The 22,371-nt window shown below is 42.7% G+C and overlaps 1 protein-coding gene across 1 annotated transcript in view; it reads right to left on the bottom strand.

Moving 5' to 3' along the window:
• Positions 1-22,371, bottom strand: part of LOC126310439 (lachesin-like) — a 1,054,486-nt gene that overhangs the window by 38,442 nt on the left and 993,673 nt on the right. Inside the window, exons 8-9 of the mRNA XM_049992112.1 lie at positions 17,777-17,914; positions 11,570-11,719 (exon numbers count right to left, since the gene is read on the bottom strand). Coding sequence (XP_049848069.1) covers positions 11,570-11,719; positions 17,777-17,914 — 288 coding nt within the window. The remainder of the gene's footprint in view (positions 1-11,569; positions 11,720-17,776; positions 17,915-22,371) is intronic.

The following is a 22,371-nucleotide window of genomic DNA, read 5'->3' on the forward strand; positions in this document are numbered from 1 at the left end:
ATTGTAATGCGGCCGTCAGCAACCTCCGAAAGTATGCGAGGACAACAGTTCCAACACCTTAGAGGTATAACGCTGGATGGTTAAGAGTACCGGCATTGCGTAGTAGGGCGTGCGGGAGTAGAATCCAATACCAGCCCAAACCATAATACTGGTTACAGCACCAATACGGAGATGCATGAGCCAACAGTTCAATAGTCTCTCACCACAGTGTCTCCAGACTCTATTCCGACCATCGTGGTGGTGCAGGCAGAATCGGATTCATTGGTAAAAACAATTCCGTTCCATTCAATTCTCTACGTTTTTCGTTCATCGCACCATTGCCGGTGCAAACACCTGTGACGTAGACTCAGTGATAAAAGCAGCAATGGACGACTTGCGGACAGTCCGCTCTGCTGCAAACGACGCCGACACCGTGCGGATACTTGTTGTTGCGCATCAGGCCGAATTTTTTATGACCCGCTTCGTGATGAGGTAGAGCGATCTGTCACTCTCATGAGCAAAATATGCCTGTCATCGCGTGTAGTGGTGTAACGAGGTTGTTTCAGTCGCTGGCGTCGGTCCGTCGCTCCCTTCTGCATTCAGCGATTAGAGTTACTTGATTCCATCCGATACAATCACCGATTTCTCTGAAGGGTAATCCGCGATCCTTATAGGAAACAATTCTTCCTCGGTCGAACTCCTAAACGAGCTCGAAAGACGCTCACTGTCCTCTACAAGCGTTACTAAAGCTGCTTATGCAAAACAACCGCAAGAAAGAACAATTCCGGTACACAACACGGTGGTCTGTTCCCCTTTTATAAAGCGTTTTGCAGGTAGCACTACGGGGGTCCGTGATGTACACCTGCGTCGAAATGCTAATCGTGTGCATCTGTCGTCGTCACAAATGCATGCTGCAAATTTTCCTGGTCCGGATGCTTCCTTCAGGGTGGTGCATCTTGGGTGGCCAACAGTGTGCATGGGAGTTAGATTTTTTAATTAATCGGGGTTTGGATGTTAGTGGTTTGCCTTCTAGTCTACTCTGTTTGACTATAGGATTACACAAAAAGCAAACTGGAATGTTTTCTCAGAATAATACTCATTGGATAACTGGGAACACATGCAGCTACGGTCAAAGATGATCAGAGATTTACAGACAGTTTGCTGTAACGCAGTAACTTTTTAGTGAGTTCTCGAGCTACGGTATCTGTTTCTACGGAGGTATTACGTGCTCGCTGAAGTACATCCACATCCACATCTACATCTATATACAGGGTGATTCAAAAATGCATGTAAATATTTTAAGAGTGTATTTGTGAGGTAAATATAAGACAAAAATGTTCTATACAATTTTTGCTATACTTGGCTTATTACAGAGTTATGAACAAAACATGATAATACATTCAATACAACGTAAAGTATTTACTTCCCAGAGTTCACAGTTTACTTACAGTGCATTTGGACTAAAAACGAAAACTGGTAAATAAACGTGACGTAACAAACTGAAACAATTCCTCGCGAATACTGTATTACTTTAGTTCCTGTTGATTGAACTAAATCAATGCAAAATAACTAAGGAAAATACGTGAAGAATTTACAGACTGTACCGTACTGTATTTGCACAAATCTTAATGCAATGCATGTTAAAAATGCTGTCCCTGAACTTGCAGACAGACCAGTGCTCGTCGCCGCAATGATCTCTGCACATTACACAGTCCGTTCAACTCTCCACGAATAATTTCACAACCACCTTCAATTCTTTGTTGTAGCACTTCTCTGTTCGGTACTGCAGAAGAATACACCAATGTCTTTAGTCGACCCCATAAATAAAAGTCTAAAGGGTTCAGGTCAGGTGATCTGGCTGGCCAAGCAATTGGTCCTCCGCGACCTATCCATCGATGTGGATACGCATCATTGAGGTACGCCCTTACGTTGCGGCTGTAATGGGCAGGAGCACCATCGTGCATAAACCACAAGGTGGCTCGTGTTGCAAGAGGGACATCCTGTAACAATCCAGGCAATTCCCCCTCCAAAAATTCGCGGTAAGCGTGCCCAGTCAGCCTTGGAGGTAGAACATGAGGTCCGAGTAAGTCATTCCCCACAATACCACACCAAATGTTTATGGAGAATTGATGTTGATATCCACGCACAATTCTCGCGCCTGGATTCTCGACAGCCCACTGGTGCATACGTATTATGCGAATTGATTACACCCGCACGAGTAAACATGGCCTCATTTGTGAATAATATCCGCCGAATGAACATTGGATCATTCAAATGACGCTCTTGTAACCACTGGCAGAATTGCTGACGGCGAGGATAGTCTGCAGGTGTCAATTCGTGCACTTTGTGCAGGTGAAATGGATGCAACTGTTGTCTCCGAAGCAGCCGCCATACAGTAGATTGTGGAAGTCGTACAGCTGCACTAATTGGTCTCGTACTGATGGCTGGATCTTGGTCTACCAGGTCCAAAATATGTTCCTCGACGTTCACTGCATGCTCAAGTGGTCAACCTGAATGTGGCCCAGGACGAATGCCATACTCCCGCATACGTCTGTCCACAGATACAAACGTCTGATGACTTGGTAACCGTCGTCTTGGAAACAGCTCACTGTACCTTCGTCTTGCTGCAAGTGCGTTTCCATCTGCTGCACCATACAAAAGGTGCATATCAGCATACTCACTGTTTGAGTACATCATGTGCACGAAACCTGTAGCCTTCCGACGATGAATGAACGACAGGAAGTACGTGTCCGTTACCAACAACATCAGCGCCATCTTCTGTACAGTAGGAGTAAACAGCAATTGCAAACACAAACAAACACTATTCATGCAGTTTCGAATCAACTGTTGGGAGATACGTATGTGCATTACGTACCAGAATATGGCATCCTGCTGCTTGCACTGACGTCGTTTTGATACGGACATGACTTTCGTGTTTTAACGATAACTCTGGAATTAAACGTTTATGGAAAAACATTTATAGAACATTTTTGTCTTATATTTACCTCACAAATACACCCTTAAAATATTTACATGCATTTCTGAATCACCCTGTATACATAGATACTCTGCAAATCTCACTTAAGTGATTGGCAGAGGGCTCATAGACCCACATTATCAACAATTCTCTATTATTTCGCTCTCGAACAGGGCGCGGAAAAAACGAACATCTATATTCTTGCGTGCGAGCTCTGATTTCCCTTATTTTATTATGATGATAGTTTCTCCCTATGTCGGTCGGTGCCAACAAAAGATTTTCGCACTCGGAGGAGGAAACTGGTAACTGACGTTTCGTACGAAATTCCGCAGCAACGAAAAACGCCTGTGTTTTAATGGTGTCCATCCCAAATCCTGTATAATGTCCGCGACACTTTCTCCCTGTTTCACGGTAATTCAAAACGTAAAGCTCTTCTTTGACTTTCTCGATATGCTGTGTTAATACTATCTGGTAAGGATCCCACACTGTGCAGCACTACTCCAAAAGAGGACTGACAAGCGTAGTGGAGGCAGTCTCTTTCGTAGATCTGTTACAATTCTAAGTGTTCTGCCAATAAAGCACGGCTTTTCGCTTGCCTTCCCAACATTTCCTATCTGTTCTTTCCAATTTAAATTGTTCGTAAAAGTAATTCCTAACATTTTCTATGTGTTCTTTCCAATTTAAATTGTTCGTAATTGTAATTCTTCAGTAGATAGTTGAATATACAGCCCTTAGATTAGACTGATTTATCGTGTAAACGAAGTTTAACGGATTCCTTTTAGTATGCATTTGGATTACCTCAAACTTTTCGTTGTTTAGGGTCAATTGTCAATTTTCTAAGTCGTTTTGCAATTTGTTTTGATCTTCTGATGAGTTTACTAAACGATAAACGACAGCCAACTTATGCGAACGATCTAAGACGGCTGCTCAGATTGTCTCATAAATCGTTTATATGGATAAGTAACAGCAGAGGGCCTATAATACTACCTTGGGAAACTCCAGATTCGTGTTTTACTCAATGACCTTCCGTCAGTTACTACGAACTGTGACCTCTCTTGCAGGAAATCACGAATCCAGTCACATAACTGAGACGATATTCCATAAGCACGCAATTTCACTACATGCCGCTTATTTGGTACAGTGTCAAAAGCCATTTTCAGATTTAGAAATACAGGAACAAATTGGAATCCCAAGTCAATAGCGCCTAACATTTAGTGTCGGTAAAGAGTTAGTTGTGTTCCACCAGTTGGATGTTACCTAAATTCGTGTTGACCGTGTGTCAACAGACTGTTCTCTTCGAGGTAATCCGTAATGATCGAACACAATATATATTCCAAAATCCTGCTGCATATCCACGTTAATTTATATGGGCCTGTAATTTAGTGGATTACGCCTAATACCTTTCTTGAATATTGGTGTGAACCGTGCAACTTTCCAGTCTTTGAGGAAGGTTCTTTCGTCGAGCAAGCGGTTGTATATGATTGCTATTGCATGAGCACACTCTCAAAGGAACCTAACTGATATACAATCTGTACCAGAACACTTGCTTTTATTAAGTGATTTAAGTTGCTTCAGTACTCCGTGGTTATCTACTTCAGAATTACTCAAGTTGGCAGGTGTACTTGATTCGAATTCTGGGATATTTACTTCGTCTTCTTTGGCGGAGGAATTTCGAAAGGATCTGTTTAGTAACTCTGTTCGAAAGGCTGTGTTTAGAAATTCTGTTCGAAAGTCTGTGTTTAGTAACTCTGTTTTCAGAACACTGTCGTCCATAGTATTTCCATTGCTATCTCGCAGAGAAGTCATCGATTGGTCTTGCCGCTAATATACTTTACAAACGACCAGAATCTCTTTCGATTTTGTGCCAGGTTTCGAGATCAAGTTTCGTTGTGGAAAGTATTATAATTATCTCGCTTTGACGTCGGCGCTAAATTTCGGGCTTCTGTAAAAGATCATCAACCTTGTAGATTCTGCGTTCGTTTAAATTTGGCATGCTTTTTCCACAATTTCTGCAAAAGTTTTGTGATCCGTTTTGTGTACCAAGGGAGGATCAGCTCCGTAGTTTGTTAATTTATTTTGTATAAATCTCTCAATTACTGCTGATACTATTTCTTGCCACATCTGGTATGCACTTACATTGTTAATTTGGAAGGAATGGAGGTTATCTCTCATAAACGCGTCAAGTGAATTTTTATCTGCTTTTTTGAATAGTTATATTTTTCGTTTATTTTTTGGAAGATTTGGAGGTTACAATATTCAATCTCACTAGGATAACCCTATGTGTCCCTAATCCGTTTATCTATATTGATACTTGTTATAAGCTCACGAGTATATGTTGCTTAGAGGTCAAGTGTTTTTCACAGCCCTTTACTATTCGTGTGGGTTTGTGAACTCATTGCTCGAAATAATTTTCCTAGAACGCGTTTATCACAATTTCGGATGATTTTCTATGCGTACCTCCGGATTAAAACATGTGTTTTCGCCAACACATCGAGGGCAAATTATAGACACCACTAACTATAATTGTATGAGTCGCGTACGTGTTTGAAATTAAACTCAATTTTCCTTAAAACCTTTCAGCAGTTGTCTGAGTTGGGGGATCGGTAAACGGATCCAATTATTATTTTATTCTGGTTGCCAAAAATGATATCTGTCCATACTAACTTACAGGAATTATCTTCTTCAATCTCGTTACAAGATACACTAATTCTAACAAGAAAAAAAACACGATACCGCCAACTGCGTTTAGCTTATCCTTTCGGAACACCGCTAGGTTCTTCGCAATTCGGCTTTAGCCAGCTTTCAATGCCTATAACGATTTGAGCATCACTGCTTTCTGTTGGCACTTGGAGCTCTGGTACTTTCCCAACATAGCTACGACAGTTTACAACTGCTATAACGACGGTTCCTGTGCCTACGTCTTCTTATGTCCGACGTACACCATTTGATACTGAAGTTCTTTCCGTACTTCGCCGAGGCCCTCTAATCTGAAAACCACTCAGTCCATGCCACACAGCCCCTGCTAACCGTGTAGCCGCCTCCTGTATGTAGTGGACTCCCGAACTATTCAGCGGAACCCGAAACCCCACCACTCAATGGCCGAAGTCATGGAACCTGCATCCCACACGGTCGCAAAACGATCTGAGCCTCTGATTCAGAAGCTTCACTTGGCTCTGTACCAAAGGTCCGCAATCGGTCCTGCCGACTATGCTGCCAATAGTGAGCTCTGCATTCATGTCGCATGCAAGACTGGCATCCTTTGCAACAACTGTCAGCCGCTAGAAGCCAGAGACACTCTCTTCCGATCCAAAGTGACACACTCACTGGAACCGACATGAGCCACCACCTGCAATTGGCTGCACTCTGTGCTCTTCGTGGCATTCGGAAGGACACTTTCCACGTCTGGAATGACTCCACCCGTTAAGCACAGGGAGTAATTTTACGAGGGCATAGAAAATTTATAAATCATTATCAGAATGCATCGGTTACACGAAATGTTTAACTACTTTTCAAGACCGTCTTTTCCTTTCAAAATTATGAAGTGATATAACGACTCTACCCTTCAGTTCTCTCGCCGCCACCATTTAACTGCTGACGATATGGTTCGACGTGAACCATCATGCACAGAGAAAAATTTAAAAATTTTGCATTGCTGTAAAGCTCTCACGCCAGAAATACTCTGACCAAGTAATTTCCAATGATCATAGTATGAAGGCTTTCACGATCGGATGACATATCTTCTGGTAAACTTTCCGGGATGTAAGGTCGTGGTCCATGAAACTCTTCAGCTCCTAACGTTTCGTCCAGAGCTGCGCTGGACATCTTCAGAGGGGTGTTTCTCCTCCGGTGACTCTTGCTGACAAGACATACCGGAAGAGAACACCCCTCTGAAGATATCCAGCGCAGCTCTGGTCGAAACGTTAGGAGCTGAAGAGTTTCATGGACCGCGACCTTACATCCCGGAAGGTTTACCAGAAGAAATTTCCAATGAAATGTGTACTGACTTTATCAAATAAGTTTTTCTTTGGATAAATGCACTCTCCTGAAAACTAGATTCAAAATTCGTGTTGCATTTATTTGCCGTATTTTTTTCCTTTCAGCTACTGTTTGCCAACATAACCTCCATTGAGCCGTGAGTGGTTCGTGTTCGTGTCATATCTCATTTGATGTCCTGTTTTTACTGTGCTACCACCTCGTTATGTTACTTTCCATTACTGGAGTTGCCACCTTGCCTGCCAGTGAGCAGCAGTTCAAAAAATAGTTCAAATGGCTCTGAGCACTATGGGACTTTACATCTATGGTCATCAGTCCCCTAGAACTTAGAACTACTTAAACCTAACTAACCTACGGACATCACACAACACCCAGCCATCACGAGGCAGAGAAAATCCCTGACCCCGCCGGGAATCGAACCCGGGAACCCGGACGCGGGAACCGAGAATTCTACCGCACGACCACGAGCTGCGGACGTGAGTAGCAGTACCGGCACTTATCGATATAAGCCCTGGCGCATAATCTTTGCTGACTGCTACTACATCCCGGCTGTCGTGTGTTGGCAGAGAGTTCGTATAAGCAAGAAAGTTGTAATGCGCCTGTAGTGCAGTTCGGAGCTGTCATTCGTAGAGTTGGGACGCGGCAGAAGTTGGTCGGGTTGCAGCAGTAGTGAGGCTTGTATAGCCATGACTCGCCTGACCATTGCCGGCACACATGACTTGAACTGGGGAAGGCCTTAGTTGATCGTCGGTTGGTCGTCTTAACGGAAGGCTTGTATTTGCTCGGCAGTCGCTTATGGGTTGGCGGTGTGTGCCTCAACTCGTGGTTCGGCCGTGTCGTTACTCGGTCACCGCTTTTGGCACTGGTTGAGTTCTTCGTCCTAGTGTTTGTGAAATTGTGTGTAGCTTGTGATGTCGACTGCTCCAGTATTTTAGTGCTGTCTCCGTGCCGGTGTGCGGCGGTCGGTCGGTTGGTGTGGAGCAGCCAGGAAGCCTCCGCGCGGTGCAGTGGGCCGGGCCCGCTAGCGGTCTCTACGCAGTGTCGGAGTGTGTGGGAGCTGTTCCGATTGCTACGAGGTTCGTGGCTCACCGACCCAGGACATCGAAGCTGAGTGGTGATTTAATTACCGAAGCCAGTCTGTTCGCATTGTGCCATTGGTTTTTATGGTTGGCTGTTGGGGGTATTTCCGTGAGCAACAGCGAGTGTTCGAGAAGGCGAAAGTTTGGCCACGATACGGTGGAGTTAAACTGCATTATGGTTATTTGAAGTCCAAGTGCACCAGCGGAAGTTTTTGCCTTGTGGCCGTTAGCGTTCCGGTTACCTGCCCAGGCCCCTGGCATAACATTCAGGCAGTGTCCTTCACTCACCGTGTTGTCGCTGTCCAACACTTGAATGTAGTTTTGACATGCATACTTTTTACGTTTTGACATTGGAGTTCCTTGTGTATTGGTCGAGTGGAAAGCAAGTCATCTTGTCGGTGGGTCCGTTGACTGTCTCTTGGTTGGGTTGCCGGCGGATCGGCTGTAGTTGGGCCGACTACCTGTCTTCCCGAAGCTTACGTTACTGTTTCAAGTGCAGACCGACCCCCGGAAACTTCTGAGCCCCGCTGCCTGTACTGCCTTTCCTTATTGGTGTTTGATTGTGTATTTTATTGGCTTATAGCCGATAGTTTGAATTTGTATGCTTTTTGTTGGGTTTTAAATAGTGGGCCTTGAGCCGTTTTGAAATTGAAAGTTCCTTACTTGTAAAGTCTTGCATTCTTTGGGCCTTCAACCTCATTTAAAATATTTTTTTATAAAGCTTTGAGCCTTCTGCCTTTTGAAAGTTTATTGCAGTTGTGTTTTTAAATCATGGGCCTTCAGCCGTTTTAAAAATTAAAGATGTTATGCCCTTAAGCCATAAGACAGTGTGACATATTCAGTCCATAGTTAAGGTCGGAAATTTGCTCTGTGATGTTTGTGCAACTAAATAAAGTTATATGTGTTCGAGTATAACTGACAGCCGCTCACTTTCGGCCCCTTTCCACAATTCCAACTACCTGTTCTGTCCTGTGGATTTAACCAGGCGTTTTATCTGTTTATGTTTGTTTGCCTTTACATGCGTTTTTCTGTGTCTCTTGTGGATGCGCTTGAGCATATATGGACACTGGTGTTCCAAACTTAAAGTCGAAAGTAACTTGCGCATGATGTGTCACGACCAACTAACATGTTGTGAAATTTGGACCATACATAGAAAGACCTACAACAGTATTGTACAGAATGTAACTGAAAGAAATACGCAATGGGTCAAACAGAAATTACACTTTTATTCAAAGGCAATAATTAGCTGAAACCACTACAGTCCCTAGACATTACAAATGGCGGGAAAAGGTTCGTAATAGCCTGTGTGATCACCACGGACGACCATACATGCTCTGCAACGTGCTTCCATGTTGACCAGAGAGCTGGGGAGGTAGTCTTGTGGCAGAGCGTTGCATACCTCCACCAGCACGGTTAATATCTGCTGGGTGGTAATTGGGGCGTGAGGCCTTCTGCAATATGTCTTCCCAAAGCAGCCCAGGTTTTCTCGGCGGGTTTTAAGTCAGGAAATCGAGCAGGACAGTTCTTCTGCGAAACGTGTTATAGTTCCAAGAGCTCCTTCACCTTCACGTTTCGACGTGATCATGCATTGTTATCCATAAAAATAAGTGCGAAAGCATCTCAGAACAATGCATCTAGGGAAGGACTATAGTGTCGCAATGACGTTGATCGGGAGCTGCTCCGTGTTCAAAGACTTAGTACCCCCATGCAACATTATGCCTCCCCAAACCATTACACCTGGACCAACAAAACGACCACGTTCGACAATGTTCGCGGGTGCATTACGTGCTCCAGCCTCTTGCCAGCGGAATTATTGTCTCTTACTAAAAGTGTCATTTATGTTCGTGTAATTGTGTATTTCTCTCAGTTACTGTACCACGGTTCGACGTTTGGACCCCTGTGTTACGATGTTCTTCTGGATTTCACGGGTGTTCCTATATGTCTACATACAATCGAAAGACTATGTCCTTCACTTGTAAGAGAAGCAGGACAATAGCTTTTCATAAGCGAACGCGACACCGTCTTTCGACAGTGTTCAGACATCCTGGAATACCGCTGGAATCCAGAAGAACATTCCAGCATAAGGATCGAAAGTGCAACAATGAAGATGTCTGAAGGGAATATCGCACGACATTACGACTCAGATGATTTTATCATCAATGGCAACGACAAGGATAGCCTGAAGACTTACATATTCCGGAAGTCGTGAGTGGTTTTGCTTATCTTCATAATTATTTTTGGACATTATAATAATTTGTTTGGCTTATTTTGAAAAGCATTCACGGGGGATGGCCTTTACTAACGGGAAGCGTGAATTTTACAGTAACGTTAATATCTCAACGGGTTTTCCATCTCTTATATAAGTAAATGTTGTTTCGTTATGGTTACCAGCTAAGTATTTAGGCACTTACTGATCAAAATAATTTAGATCGCTAACGCTACCCATCCCCACACTCTTTTGTGACACAAGAACCTGACAAGAAGGACCGATACACTCGACTCAGAGCATTAGCTTTTATTTTTCTGTTAACAGAAGAGAGATTGCAATTCTGTCATTCTTTCCCAGCCTGCTGTATCATCTAATCTGAAAACTAATGTCTTACCGGATAGCATACGATAGAAAAGACCATCTTATTGGTGTTATAAACTAGAACGAGAGTCACCTTGAGAAAAGAAATGAGGATTTCGAACTCCTTTTTGAAGTATTCAGCAGCTATCGTAGCAAATGAAAAGACTTTCAGTAGTCACTGACAGCTAACACAATCCACAACAATCTTATCATCTTTGAAAACAACTATGGATGACTGAGAAGTTCTTGTTTAAACTTATACCTTGTTCTTGTAATGTGAGACCTTAAATTTGGATATCACATTCACTCATTGCAATAAACCACAAGAAAAATGGGTCATAGAGAGATTCATTCTTTGATTTTTAGGTTGTCCCGCGACTCTGTAAAGTGACCATTGTCAATTTGAAACAGAACTTTTCAGTTTCTTCCAGATAATATGACACCATTGAAGTTCCAACTTCTAATTCACAGCAGTGTTTTTCAACAATTCCGCTTTACCTACCCTACGCATGGGCACCAGTGACTTTTCTTAGTGTCACTTTACAATCACAAAAAGGCAATACAATGCTGTTCAGTCCATTTTCAACATGTAACTGCGTCAGAATCACTGTCTGCTGATTGCCTGTATTTAAATTTAATTTCTGTCGACATTACCTTTATTACATCTTGACTAATAAATACTACACAGTGTACTAAAACAAAATATCCGAATGAACCAGAGACTCGGGTAAGTAAGGATCGGCACGGTAAGGTTGCACTGTAATGCTTCTTCAATTTTTTAAATCTGTAATCACCAGCCTGTGCTTAAGTGCTTCTTATTGGAAGTAGTTTTGGAAGTAGGAGTAATTTTTGGAGCTGTGTTGGACAGAGAACTCAAATTCTGAAACACTATGAACTTATGCACAAATCACATAAATGAGTCAGTCATCGTGCTGTGTGTAGCAGAGCGTAGTTTAGCACAAAAAGCATTACCTTCGAGTCTGATGACGCCGTCCGCTTCTCCCAGGGAATTGCTGGCGATGCAGCGGTAAGCGCCGAAGTCCTGTGGAGACACGGCGCGGATCTTGAGCAGCATATACTTGTGGTAGCCGCTGTCCACCGTCACCGCCTCGTATTTGTCACCTAATGCAACAATAAGTACGTCACTAATTAGGGAACCACGATCACCTATGGCCAGTTCAACACCTAGCACATTAAGTGCACAATGGTTTGTGAGGTAACCAAAGCAGGAGCCTCAGTAAGTACAAGGTGGGGCACGAAATGTGTTACCAATTGTTTCTTTCACAATGTTTAACACACATTAGATATTCCGCTGGGATCTCTACAGCAGTACCAGCAGAGCTTGGAAAAATAAATGACTTCCGAAATGACGTGTAATTCACGATACTGCCGCTTTGAGACTAGTAAGCAGCAATGACTGACAACGAAAGACTGACGTCACAGCAATGATCGGCAATTGTGTTACTTTTTCATGAAACGAAAAGCCTTGTTGTGACTTAGAGGCGTTTTCGACAACAGTTTAACACACGATGGGTCCCTTGCAAGAAGACCATCCACAGGTTGTACGATAAATTTGTGCAGGAAGGAACAGTATTGGAAGCGAAGCGACCTCGGCCTAAGCCTGTTTATTCGCCGGCGAATATTGAAGCGGTACGAGTTGTTGTACAGAGAAGTCCCAGGAAATCGTGTAGAAAGGCAGCAGTGCAACTGGGAATATCCAGACGCTCCGTTCAACGCATTCATAAAAGTGACCTCCATATGTACCCATACAAGATGACATGTGCACAGAAGCTCACTGAAGAACACAAGCAGCAGAGACTACTGTTTGCTCAGTGGGCGGAGGAGAGGGAAGAAACTTTCAACAACGTTTGGTTTTCAGACGAGGCGCATCTTCATTTAGACGGTGTGGTTAACAAACAAAATGTACGCTTTTGGGCCACTGAAAACCCACAAGTGCATCATGAACGACAATATTATCATCCGAGGATTGCAGCGTGGGCAGCAATTTCCAGTCACGCACTTATTGGACCCTTTTTCTTTGAAGAAACTGTGAACAGCGAGCGTTCTTTGAGCATGCTTCGCAATAGCTTCATTGCACAGCTTCTTGCTACTGCCTTGCCCTTCAACACGCAGTGGTTCTTGCAAGATGGAGCAAGGCCAAATACTGCAAACACTGTGTTGGAGTTTTTACACGAGCATTTCGACATGCGGATCGTTTCACTTAGGTTTCCAGGTAGCTTCAATTACGGACAAATTGTCCCCCAATAGTCCACACCTCAATCCATGTAACTTTTTCCTTTGGGGGAACCTAAAGGAAAAAAATTTCCCGAAACGTCCACGTGATTTAATGGAGCTCAGAAGACTTATTCTTCAAGCTTGCAGTGAAATTACGGAAGGCATGTGCCGTAGGGTAATCACTAACTTCAGTGTTCGTTTGATGGAAGTTAGGAAACGAAATGGTGGACATATTGAGCATGTGCTGAATTAGGACAAATCTCCATGTACGGCTCTTCATTGTAGTATATGTTGCTTTCAGATTGTATGGATAATAAAGTTTATATTCAAAAACAAAATGGTAACACATTTCGTGCGCCACCCTGTATCAGGTTGTTCAGTAGTGGACATATAATTGGTATAAGCAGTGGAATTTACAGAATTATTGTCATGGCATTTTTAAGCGCACGTAAGACTATGCCCTATAGAGTTTCTGTACCTTTCAGTGATCATCGTTGTTTACTCTTTCGTTATGAAAGTCATAATATCGCTATGATAGCAATTTCACTTCAGAGCAAGTTCCGGTCACTGACCTGTCTTTACCTTTTATAGTTAAATGAACCACCAACAAACTGCTACCTGGTATTTACACCAAACACTTATGACGATGTTAAGAAATTATTGAAAAAATCCACTGAGGCGGTCGTTACTGATCACTGCATGCCTGCATTGCATTACAGCAGATACGTCTAGGCAGTTAATAACAAATTGTTACTTTTTTATGTGTATAGACCGAAGCGGTGAGTGAAATTTTGAAATCTGTCCTCCTGTTTACTAGGCAGGTGCGCTAGCCACTAAGCCACTTACGCACAGCGGTCCGCACAACTGCACAGATGACCCAGGCACGTTCCATCCTTGGTCTAAGTTTTCACTCCCACCTTCAGTCTATGTACATAAAATCGTATCTGTATGAGACCAGTAAAGTCTTTGAAATTTCGTCATTTCATTTGTATAAGTATCTGCACGTGGGTTGCAGGCTGGATCTCTCGTTTACTTTCTCAGGTGCTATTCCAGAACATGGAGAGCCTCTGCGATTCTGTTCATGTGTGAGGGAGAATTTAAAGTAGACTGGGGTGGCAGTGAGAATTTGGATCGAGGACGGCGCCATACCAGGGCAGTCTGTGCAATTGTATGAACCGCTATGCGCAGGTGGCTTAGTGGTCAGTGCACCTGCCTTGTAAGCAGAAGACCCGGGTTTGATTCCAGGCTTTGGCACAAATTATCACTCACCGCTTCGGTATATATAGATAAAGGTAACTTTATGAGACCAGTAATGTCTAGAAAATGTGTCATTTCATTTTCCAATATTTTTGCTACCACCGATTCTTCGCTCGATCCATTCTATTCGTTTTAATTTATATTATTTTGCACATGAATCTGAAAACTCCTCTCAGGATTTTGAGATATGTTAGTGTGATTGTCACATTTTTTTCTAATTTCTCATCAATATGATTACTCCCACGTGAAATAAGAATAGTAATCGAAGAAAAGAAAGTTTTCCCTGTTGATTTTCCAACATTTCAATTTTTTCACCAACCGATTTTCTGTATATATAGTAATAATAATAATAATAATAATAATAATAATAATAGTAATAGTAATAATGCAAGAGGTAATAAAAAACACAGAAAACTCATTTAAGAAAGAAAATATGTATTAAATACAGATGTTACGAGAAACGAAATAGGTATATGTAAAAGTGCTCTTTGTTTGGCAAAAACAAATCATCGATCCTCACACAACTACGATAAAAAAGAAACAGTCAGAAATGACTGTAAATCACAGCCCTTTATCATACCGGTCAATACCAACTAATCAATAGTGACAAAATATTGTGCACTATCTTACTTACTGGCTAGATTTCTATAACTTGTAAATACGAATTAAAAACCGTCAAATTCCAGAACTTCATTTTATTACTTAATAGGATAAATAATTAGTCCAATGGAGCAGATCTATATTCAAGATGAATTTCACAATTTTGTGTATTGTAACTTCTTTATCACCTTTCAGCTCAGTAGGTGCATATTTTTTTTTCCTTCAGCTGTGATAGTTTTCACTTGACGATAGCTTAAAAAGTTGAAGAACCCATTAGTGAATAAATAAAATCTGTTCCAGAATAACGATAAAATCTTTCTTCTTTGTCATGTGAAAATCATTTTGCTATGTCCGGACACATGATCCAATGTCAGTTATGGAATAGGTATATCAACTAAGTAGGGAGGTAAATATACATTACGAATGTAGCAAAGGTCGTGACAAATAAATGGAAAGAGAAGACCTAATTAACAGTTGCGTTGATACTGTGTCAATGCAGAGCGATACATCGATCTCACCTCATAGCATGTAAACAAAGGTGGTTTTGGAAGCTGTTATAAGGGACTCAAAGCTGACGTGTCGATCTCACATGTTGCCTCCAAACGCTTCCCTCTTGTGCTGTTTCCTGTCACCTATTTACAACCTTCCAGTTGCATACTGTTTTAATTTCATTTACCATTTAGCGAGGTGGCGCAGTGGCTAGCACACTGGACTCGCTTTCGGGAGGACGACGGTTCAGTCCCGTGTCTGGCCATTCTGTTTTAGGTTTCCCGTGATTATCCTAAATCACTCCAGGCAAATGCTGAGATGGTTCCTTTGAAAGGTCACGTCCGACTTCCTTCCCCGTCCTTCCCTGATCCGATGAGACCGATGACCTCGCTGTCTGGTCAACTCCCGCAAACAACCCCAAATCATTTACCCTTGTACACCTGTGTCTTACCCTTGGTCTATTACCAAATTACTTCTCCATGGATATTGTCGAAACCACTTGATACTCTTTTCATTCTCATCAGATGGCCTGCCCAGTGAAGCCTTCTGGAATTTATTGTGGTCGTAATCGTTCTTGTTACGACAGCATAATGATTTCTAATTTTGTCTTCTCCTCCAGTTTTGCGATTCATTATCATACTATTGAGCAAAAATATTCATAAAACCTTTGTTTTCAAATGCTTGTGGCTGGTGAATGGTGATCTTCCCTTTTAGCTAAATTCCATATATCTAGTCCATAGGCTAGGACTGGTCTGGTGAGTGTTACGTAGCTTCATTTAAGTTTCCCTTGTTAGTATTTTTAACCCTAGAAATTTTGTAGGGTGTGTTATCTCTTTCTAGTCGCATTTTTCACTTCTATTTGTCTCTGATTTGGTTCGTCTATCATTGCACCTGGATATAGGAACTGCTCAACACTTTCGAATTTACGGTTGCCGATTATTACATGCAAATGTTGGTCCTGTCCATCTCTACACTTTGTTTTCTGGGCGTCTACTTTTAGGCCAAAGTTGGTTGCTTCTTCTACAAGCTCCACAAGTAACTGTCTGTTCTCCATGTCACTTTCTGCACTAAGCACTACATCATCTGCAACGCTAAAACCTTAACTTTATTTCTTTAGAGGATCCCAGCTGGTACTTGTTTGGATTTTCTCGCAACTCACTCGAAGACTACATTAACAAGAAGAGAGGACAGAGCACCTACCTGTCGTCCTCCAATTTTATTTTTAGAATGGTCACATTTTATTCCGTTTAGCAAAACACTTCTTATGTTACCATCCATGCACATTTTACAAAGATTTATACGTTTCATCGGAAAATCCAAGAACCAAATCCCAGGGAGTCATAAGCTTCAATAAAGTCAATGAATAAGTAATGTATTTTTCTTTTATATTCCCATAGTTTCTCATTTATTGTTCTGATTACAAATATATTGTCAGTAGTGGATCTATTTCTGCGAAAGCAGTTTTGGTAAACCCTGTATATAGCTTCCACCTACTATTTTAATCGGTTCAACAATAAACAAGATAAAATCTTATAGACTATGTTAAATAGTGACATTCCACTACAGTTTCCGAAGTCTATCGCTTTTTTATATGTTGGGACTTCTTTCCGTTCGGGTGGTGTATTCATAGTTTTCCAGATTATCTGTATCTGGGGCTACAAACATGTATGTAGTGCTCCTCCCTTCTAGTTTAGTACCTCAGTTGAAATTCCATCACTCCAAGTTGCATTGCTATTTTTTATACATTAGTACTTACCGGTACTTCTTTATATGGTGGTCATTATTAGGGCTGCTTCTGGAATTTATAATTAGTGATTATGGATCACATTCATAAAATCGCTTCTTCCCAGCTTATTACTTGCAGCTAGGAAGATGACTCCTTTCATTCTGCTCCATGACTCATTACTGTTCATTTCACGATTTTATCTCTCGCTACTTAAAATATCAGATCGCTTTGAAACTTCAACCTTGTATGTTAGTATATGTTACATTTTCCAGATCAAATCTGGTGACGTTTCTTGGGCTGATTTTCGGTTTATGTGGTCCTTTCAACCTGATTCTCACTGTGATGTTTCTACAGCACTAAGAAATTCATATAAATCATATATTACGTAACATTCAGCCAGTTTTAGTCTTTCAACTTCCCGTCCTCCAGTTTTTCGTCACTGCTTCTGAGAATTTTCATTCGAGTAATTGCAAAATCTGTGTTGAACTTATCCTGGAATAGTCTAGTGCATTTCATTGTTTCGAAAAAGATCGACTACAAGAGAAATTAATCACACTAGTGTATCTATTTTACACTGATATATTACACATATTTTGCTACCAGTAAAAACGGAGTGGTCTGATTTAATACAGCTTGGTAACTGTTACTGGAAATTTTTCGTGAAAAACCACGCGTAATCTAAAAGTTCTGTGCGATTCGGTTTACAATCCAACTCAAGGAAAAGAAATGCGCATTGGAAGAATGGACGTGCCAGAGTGAAACCAGCTGCCTTAGTGCCCTCAGCCGAGCTCTGAGTGTCTTTCCCCGTAGCTGTTACGCAGTTTACAAGCGCGGCGACTGCATTAGAGCCGGCAGCAGGGCAGAGTACGTACCGGAGAGGATCATGTCTCCGCGGCCGTTGGCCCAGTAGTTGATGGAGGCGGGGTACGCCTCCGAGTGGCACTCGAGGGACACGTCCTGCCCCAGATAGGCCGCCTCCAGCTGGTTAGGGATCGACAGCAGCGGCGGAACTACGAACAAATAAAACAATGACAAAACAGCTACAGTTTCGTATCTTACGTGAAAAGTACAACATCACGCTGAATCCCCGGACAGTTGTACACGAGAGCAACCATTTGAAGATACTACTCGCCATTAAAATTGCTACACCTAGAAGAAATGCAGTTGACAAACGGGTATTCATTGGACAAACACATCGTACTGGAACTGAAATGTGATTACATTTTCACGCAATTTGGGTGCATAGATCCCGAGAAATCAGTACCCAGAACAACCATCTCTGGCCGTAATAACGGCGTGTACAGGTACGTCTCCCCATGCAGCTTCAACACGATATCAAGAGTAGTGACTGGCGTTTTGTGACGAGCCAGTTTCTGGGCCACCATTGACCAAACCATTTCAACTGATGAGAGATCTGGGGGATGTGCTGGCCAGGGAAGCAGTCGAACATTTTCTGTATCCAGAAAGGCCTGTGCAGGACCTGCAACATGCGGTCGTGCATTATCCTGCTGAAATGTCGGGTTTCGCAGGGATCGAATGAAGGGTAGAGCCACGGGTAGTAACACATCTGAAATGTAACGTCCACTGTTTAGAGTGCCGTCAATGCGAATAAGAGGTGACCGAGACGTGTAACCAGTGGCATCCGATACCATCACGCCAGGTGATATGCCGGTATGACGATCACGAATTCACGCTTCCAATGTGCGTTCACCGCGATGTCGCCAAACACGTATGCGACCATCATTACGCTGTAAACAGAACCTAGACCAATCCGAAAAAATAACGTTTTGTGATTCGTGCACCCAGGTTCCTCGTTGAGCACACCATCGCAGGCGCTCCTGTCTGTGATGCAGCGTCAAGGGTAACTGCAGCCATGGTCGCCGAGCTGATAGTCCATGCTGCTGCAAACGTCGTCGAACTGTTCGTGCAGATGGTTGTTGTCTTGCAAACGTCCCCTTCTGTTGACTCAGGGATCGAGACGTGGCTGCACGATCCGTTACACCCATGCGGATAAGATGCCTATCATCCCGACTGCAAGTGATGCGAGGCCGTTGGGATCCAGCACGGCGTTCCGTATTACCCTCCTGAACCCACCGATTCCATATTCTGCTAACAGTCAGTGGATCTCGACCTACGCGAGGAGCAATGTCCCGATACGATAAACCACAATCGCGATTGGCTGCAATCCGACCTTTGTCAAAGTCGGAAACGTGATGGTACGCATTTTTCCTCCTTACACGAGGCATCACAACAACGTTTCACCAGGCAACGCTGGTCAACTGCCGTTCGTGTATGAGAAATCGGTTGGAAAGTTTCCTCATGTGAGCACGTTGTAGGTGTCCCCACCGGTGCCAACCTTGTGTGAATACTCTGAAAAGCTAATCATTTGCATATCACAGCATCTTCTCCCTGTCGGTTAAATTTCGCGTCTGTAGCACGTCATCTTCGTGGTGTAGCAATTTTAACGGCCAGTAGTGAATTTACAAGTGAACCTTGGATGGTTCTAGTGAGATCCGACATTGCCTTTATTTAAAATTTGTCGTATGTTGTTGTTAAAGCAATGAAAGCTTAGAAACTGGTGGAGAAATTTGTTGACAGTGAGCTTTTAAAGAAGCGGTGTCGTGGAAGACAAACTTCTTGTGTAAGTTTAGATTGGATGATTTTTTGTAACTCTTATGATTTGTCTAGAAGCAAGAAATGAAATAGATTAGAAAAACATTTGAAGCGTCTTTGAACAATACTGGAACTGACGTACAGCAAATGACGCTGCCCTGTCTCCGTTCCCTACCTAACAAATAATCATTGAACTTTAAATTCTGAAGCGGTACCCGCTGTACAAGATTTCGAGAAATCATTCAAATGCACTTTATGTACTTCTGTAATCTATTTGCTTTCTTAATATTAGGAGAATCTTTCCAAAAGTCATTTGAACGTTTTCTTTTTGATTATTTTCATATTTTTGAATTTCGTTCAGAAAGGATGTAATATACTGTGTTTAAATATGTGTCGGTATTCTATCATTATTAAGTGTACAGGGTAACTAAGTACGAATGGTCAGTATTCAGGTATACGACAGGGAAGATCATATGAAGCAAAAAAAGGGAAGGTAACATACCTATAAAATGCATACACTAAGAGCTATGAACACTTTTTCTGTAGAAGAGATGTTTTCACATTAGCGAAGATGAGCACGTGCTCTTTACACTTAAGGTACGGACCTTAGAACCTATGTTTACTGGAAATTTTTCTTGTTTTGATGCATAGAACCAAACCTCAAAATATTGAAAGCAAAGACCTTGCAGTAGAAGGGATTTCTTTCACAGTATGAAAAGGGGAATTGCTCATAGCTCTTAAGGTATGCATTTTAGAGCCCATGTTTAGTAGATTTCTTTGCTCCGATTCGTCGCCCATGTCATATCCCTGAATACTGACGATTCCTCCAGGGAAACACTATATAGATCAGGAGAAAGCAGCTTTTCGTGAAATATTTCGATTTCACCTGAAATTTATAATGTACCACTCAAGGCATGCAATGTTGACCAGCCGCTGTGCGATTCTCTGCCATACGGCGTCATCTGGATGCGGTTTAGGGAGCTCGAACTCAGCACACCTTTCTACCGGCCGTTGTTGTCTTACACAACTTGGAGCCGCTACTTCTCAATCAAATTGGTCCTCACTTGGCATCACGAGTCGGAGTGTACCCCATTCCACTCTCACACTAAGGAAAAATCCTGGCTTTACCGATAACAGAATTCGGGTCCCCCACGCGAGAGTTATTCGCTATGATCACTCAGCTACGGAGGCGAACCAAACCACTAGCTGAGTTTTTCTTAATTAGTTTTGTTACATTCAAACACTTAAATGTTTCTGTGTAAAGCCTGACCTCACCCTGATTAGTCTGATATCCGGTTTGTGCGTTTAGCAGTCTTCGTTTACTTGTGAAGTTCGAACAGATGTTTTCCCTCAGGGCAGTTATTAAGTTACTCTGAATTACCCTGATTTCTTTCAGTACATACCTTTTTCTTTTTCTTAATTCATTCTGTAATTTCAGGGGGAATCTCGCTTTCGTCCCGCTCAAACATTTGACGAAAAATAACGACGCTGTGCTCAGCGCCACTGAAAGGGACTGGGATGTGGCTTACCGATAGATACCGACATCCTTAGCTATTGCGAAGACTCTGGTAGGTCTAGTCAGTTTTGCGTGAACATTCAGTTGCGAAAAAGATTTCTTTCCGATGAGTTCCGCGTAATTTGAACAAAGCTCAAAACTGGCTCGTGTCGCCTGGCGTAAGGAAATGCTGAAAAAAATAGAGTGAGGAAACGCAAATCCGTATAAATTTTAACAGGAGTCGCTGGTACATTCGTGCAAGCTACTAAGGAATGATCAATTGTTTCGGTGTTCCAGGATGAACCGCAACCAACAGAAAAAGACCAGTCATCATTTGTATCTTTCGCTATACTGGACTTCATGTCACCATTGTTTTGGAGGATCAAAACAGACAATGACCAAAGGAATACTGCTATCTGCTTGCCGCAAATCATCGATGAAATGAGGAAGAACAAGCGACATCTTAACCACATCTGGTTTCACTCGACAAGTGAAACAATTATTTATTTGACAAAAAAAACTCATCAAGTCACTGTATCTCTGGTCGTATTCGCCCCGTATAGCACTTAACAAACGTCTTTCTGTTGTGGTGTGAACAGCGATTTTCGTTATCTCAAGAAGCTGCTGTACGTTTCCAAAAAAAGTCTTTTTGCTTTGCCAATATCAACGAGCCATGGCGGGGTTGCTGATGTCGCCTTTCTAATTCCAGGTGCCAGTAGCTCGATCTGTTGAGTGATGTCCTTATGGTTTTCGTCCACGAAGATCTTTGCTCGAGGCTGTTAATGGGGGACAGGGCGTGTTGTGGCGTGGCGACTTGGGGAGTGGTAACAGAGCGACTAACGCGAGCACTTGCGCAACCGTCGTGGGCATCATGTCCGGCTGGTGGTTCTTAGGCTTATTTGCGGGCCGACTTCGAATGCCGCCTTCGTGCGTGGCCTGGCCAGTCAGCTCTGTGTGTGTGTGTTGGGGGGGGGGGGGGGGTAAGGGAGCGTGTCCAGCCACAGCATAGAAGAAGCACGTTATCACTCTGTCTCAGGAAACAGCATCAGCTCGCACAGTTTAGGATATCCTGGTGACAATCGTAACAAGCCTATAGGTGTCAATGAGAAAATAAAAGTTCTGGCCTGATTATCCAAAACTTAACAGAAGTTAATCAATCGAAGCTGAAGCTTGCCTGTTGCAAAGAGGGCATAGAATTTAGCACAGAGAAACTGGCTTTAACTCTCTCATCGGTGTGCCATGTCGCAGAGCTGGCTGGCCAGACTACTCACGAGGGCGGCACTGGAAATCAGCCTCGCCGGACTCCGCGCCCAGGACGGTAGCGCTTGTGCTCGCGTTAGTCGCCGGTTGGGCCTCTCA

The sequence above is a fragment of the Schistocerca gregaria genome, chromosome 1 (genome assembly GCF_023897955.1).
Source record: "Schistocerca gregaria isolate iqSchGreg1 chromosome 1, iqSchGreg1.2, whole genome shotgun sequence".
Lineage (NCBI taxonomy): Eukaryota > Metazoa > Arthropoda > Insecta > Orthoptera > Acrididae > Schistocerca > Schistocerca gregaria.